Here is a 4,405-nt window from a genome sequence, read left to right as displayed (position 1 = left end):
TTTATATCTAAAGTTTATATTTTGTTTTATGATTATTTGAGACAAATGATATTTTGGATAATTAGATTGGTTCGTTTTCATATATTTTAAAGTTGACATAAATAAATAGTTTCTCATAATATAATAGATTTTCTCATATAATATTCAAAAAATTATTTTTACTAAAATATTTTCCAATAACCATTATTAAAAATGTTTTCAATATATATAAGAAAAATACAATACAAAGTCCAATTTTATACCAACTTAATTATAATTTTTATATTTCACATTAAACTTTATAATATAATATATGTGATTATTTATATGATAGTATATGTAAAATAATATTAATTATATGTTTGCTTGGTTTTTAAAGAAAAATAGATTGTGAATTATGAGTGTGCGTTCTGGTGCCCATTCGGGTTCGGTTTTGGTCTGTTTGGATTTTGGGTTTTAGGTTTTCGGAGTCAAAGATTTTAGTACCATTCGGATATTTCTAAATTTTGGTTCGGATTCGATTCAGATATTTGTGGGTTCGTTCGAGTTCGGATAACCTATTTAAATTATTTTTAAAATTCATTATATACTTTTAATTTCTCATAATCTATAAAAAAATAATATATTACATATAAATTTGAATAACATATGTCAAAATACCTAAACTTAACATATAAATTGGTTTGATTTAAATATTTAGATAGATAATCAATAATTATTTTTGAGTAATTTTGGTGTTTTGAGTATTCTTTAAATATTTTAGATATTTAGATTTGACTATTTAAATATATTTCAATTATTTAAACCAATTTAAAAGTACCATATATATTCTAGATGTTTTATACATTAAATCTAAAAATAATATATATATATATATAAGCATATAAATCTATTTCAAACATATTTGGATATCTGAAATACTTTGATTCAGATTGGATTCTGTTTTAGTTCTCTAAATACCAACATTTTGAATAATTTGGGTATTTAATTAATTTTGGTTCCGGTTCGGTACTTCTTTTTGGATCGGTTCGATTTTTTGGATTCGGGTTTTTTGCCTAACTCTATTATTAACATTAAAGACAAACAGCAACAAATTTTATAACAAAATAACATCCGCACGGGCGTGCGGGTCAAAAATCTAGTATTTCATTATTTTGAAATAAAACCGTTCAGGTAATTCTGTTTTCTTTTCGAGTGGAGTATTTTTGGTTCAGTACGGTTAGGTGTAATTTGTCCATACCTAATTGTGGGGTTTATAAACATGATATTAATGAGATATAAATTGAAATGACAAATATTGCAGGAGAAAGTGAAACGTTTATGCAAAAAGCTATACAAGAACAAGGCCGGGGTAGGATTTTGGACACCATAAACGAGATACAAGAGAGGCATGACGCAGTGAAAGACATCGAGAAGAGTTTGAACGAGCTGCATCAGGTGTTTCTAGACATGGCTGTCTTGGTTCAGAGCCAGGGTGAACAGCTGGACACCATTGAAGACAGCCTCAAAAGAACCAATACGATTATCCGGTCTGGTGCAGACCAGCTTGTTAAGGCGCGGTTCTATCAGAAGAACACGCGTAAGTGGACTTGCTACGCCGTTTTGATATTGATCATTATTGTGGTCTTGGTTGTGTTGTTTACGGTTAAGCCTTGGAAAAACAATGGTGGTGGTGGTGGAGGAGGATCGAACCGTCAACCCACTCCGGTGCAAGCTCAGCCACCTCCATCTCAGGCCCGGCGGCTACTTCGTTAAATTTTTTTTTTGTTTAATTCTCTTGGTCTATGCATGGACCTCTGCTTTGGAGATTGATGATTTAATCGTTTTGGTAATGTTTTTGATTGGTTCAAGTCCTTGTGTATATATCTCATGCGAGCAGTCCATAGATTATTTACTTTCTATATATAACGTGATGATGAAATTTATCGTGAAATGTATTTTGGTATGCGTGTTTCCACAAGAAAATGACATTTTGAAGCAGTCAGTAAATGAAAAAGTCAAAAAGTCAATAGGAGAATGTCATATAGATATTGGGTCATATATGACATACGTTAATGGGCCAGGTGAAAGCTCATTAGTCATACAAAACAAGAGGTTTATTGTATTGTGCACATTCTCTCTGTTTCTTGGCTAACTAGTCAAATTCTGGAATCTTTTCAAAAAAGTTTTCGATTGTTTCTCTACTTCTAATGTACACTGATCGTATGTGACTGATATTTTGGATAGGTAACTGGTGGGTCATTAGAAGAAATAAGAGAAGCTCTTGCAATTGCAGAAACTGATGGTTTGTTCAACGACTGAAGGGGTTGATCATTCATTTACTGGTAGTGCATTGGACCGTGATAAGCTTCTTTCTTCCAATAAAGTGTACATTGGTAAAAGACTCTTCCACTAAATTTCTATCATTTGTATTGCTCATGTGATTCGATTCTTAGGTGTGAGAAGCAGCTGTTCGTTGAAAACAGCTGAGAATCTTGATGTAATGAAGAGGATACCCGTAGAGAGAATGATGATTGAAACCTACTCTCGATGTTGTGAGAACAAGAACACTCATGCCGGAATGATGTTTGTAAAGTCGACCTGGCCTTCCAAGAAAATGGAGAATGTCAAAGGCCGTAATGAGCCTTGTCTAGTTCTGCTGCAGATGCTCTGCTTTCCGGTCACCATGAGACAAACTAGCAGAAAGCCATGACAAAAAAAAAATTGTGCATTTCTCTGGAATAAATACATCTTACATTACACCACAAGTGGAACGAACATTTCTTAATAAGATTACAGCCAATCTCCTGTTATTCTCATATATTATCTTAATCTTTAGCCGCAAGTAGAATACAACAACATAGTCATAAAAAGACAGTAACATTTTCATATTCTAGCCCTCCCGGTTACATGTCTGGAATCTATTGTGCTTCTGCTGCTTCATGTGCTAATGTTCGAAAGCACCTCGCTGCTCTCTAGACTTCCCTCTTCAGTCTCTCCTTCTCTTACAGAAGGAGGAGGCTCCGCGGCTCTCTCCGAAGCCAAGTTTAGCCTCAGAGCTCGTCCTTCAACTTCCTAAGAACCAAACCAAAACATGAAAACTAGTAAGTCTCAAACCTAACTCACCAAACCAATCCTAGAAGAGGTAAAAAAGCCTTACCACACCATTCATAGCACTCAGAGCAGACTGAAGATCTTCTTCCGACTCAAAAGACACGAAACCAAACCCCCTAGACCTCCCACTGTTCCTTTCGTAGATAACCTTAGCACCAAGCACACCAGTCTGATCCCCAAACGCATCTTTAAGACCTTGCGAGGTTAGATTCCAACCAAGGTTTCCCGCATAGATCTTGTGAGGACTGTCAACATAACTCCGGTTACTATCACGAATCTTAGTCCTCATCACTTCTCTCTCTCCGCCTCTAGGCACCTCCGGAAAGTTCACTTTCACCGTCCGACCACCGATTTGCTACAAACATACGTACGCACATGTGATGAGACAAACGTTATATGATGATCAGAATGGAAGAAGACGAAAAAGATGGGAACTTTACGGAGCTGTTGAACATCTGAATCGCTTCCTTAGCTTCTTCAATGGTTCCCATGGTCACGAATCCAAACCCTCTGCTTCTGTCAGTGACTTTATCGTACACAATCTGCAACAAAGGTCAAAACTTTATACACAGTCTTTGCAATAAAGTTCAACACTTTGGAACAACAATCTGACGAACCTGAACATCGACGACGTTACCAGCTTCTCCGAAGAGTTGGGAGAGCTCAGAAGAAGTGATTGTGTAAGGTAAGTTCCCAACGTACAGCCTCCCTTCCTCAACGCTCGCTTGCGTAGTAGTCTGTGTCCCATCTACATCTTCTTCGCCTTCTTCTTCGTTTTCTTCTTCTTCGTCGTCTTCTTCTTCGGATGACGGCGGGATTTCGTCTTCGGCGGCGCAGAGGAGGCGGTGGCGACGGGTATTTGGATGGAGGAACAGAGGAGTAGGGCATTTGGCGACGAGTTTGAAGGGTTTTGGTGTGATGCGATAGAAGAGTTTGAAATTTGAGTGGGAGGAGAATAACGGGTTAGAGGTAGCGGCGGAGGAAACGGTGGCTGCGGCGGAAACCGCCACGGGGGAGGGGCAATAAGCTGAAGACATATTTTCTAGAGGGGACTGTGAGACTATAGGAAGAGGAGGAGGGGATAAGAGATATTTTCTTATTGACCAAAAAATAATATATAACTAGAGGAGGAGGGGATTTATCTTTTGATTCACATATTTTATATACATGTTGTATATTATTTAAGATTTATAATATAAAAAAGTTAAAATGATCCGGAACCAAAAAAAGTCGACCCGGAAAAAAAAATCAAATACCTACTTAGATCTAAATGTTGAGAACTCGAAGAACTCATACCTGAAATGAACATATTTATACCCGATCCAGTGAGCTA

General features: G+C 36.6%; 2 protein-coding genes across 2 annotated transcripts; one reads left to right on the top strand and one right to left on the bottom strand.

The window, feature by feature from the left end:
- The first annotated feature begins 1,074 nt into the window (after positions 1 to 1,074).
- Positions 1,075 to 2,338, top strand: LOC130507690 (syntaxin-122-like). The gene has a single exon (XM_057002370.1). The coding sequence runs from the start codon at positions 1,267 to 1,269 to the stop codon at positions 1,732 to 1,734; it is 468 nt and encodes a 155-aa protein (XP_056858350.1). The 5' UTR covers positions 1,075 to 1,266; the 3' UTR covers positions 1,735 to 2,338.
- A 389-nt stretch (positions 2,339 to 2,727) lies between these two features.
- Positions 2,728 to 4,156, bottom strand: LOC108834726 (RNA-binding protein CP33, chloroplastic-like). The gene is made up of 4 exons (XM_018608056.2): positions 3,690 to 4,156; positions 3,513 to 3,614; positions 3,119 to 3,427; positions 2,728 to 3,033 (listed from the first exon to the last, which is right to left on the bottom strand). The coding sequence occupies exons 1-4, from the start codon at positions 4,107 to 4,109 to the stop codon at positions 2,899 to 2,901; spliced, it is 966 nt and encodes a 321-aa protein (XP_018463558.2). The 5' UTR covers positions 4,110 to 4,156; the 3' UTR covers positions 2,728 to 2,898.
- Between the last annotated feature and the right edge of the window lie 249 nt (positions 4,157 to 4,405).

Source organism: Raphanus sativus, unplaced genomic scaffold, assembly GCF_000801105.2.
Source record: "Raphanus sativus cultivar WK10039 unplaced genomic scaffold, ASM80110v3 Scaffold5249, whole genome shotgun sequence".
Classification (NCBI taxonomy): Eukaryota; Viridiplantae; Streptophyta; class Magnoliopsida; order Brassicales; family Brassicaceae; genus Raphanus; species Raphanus sativus.
The sequence above is the reverse complement of the archived record's forward strand: the minus strand, read 5'-3'. Positions and strand labels throughout refer to the sequence as shown.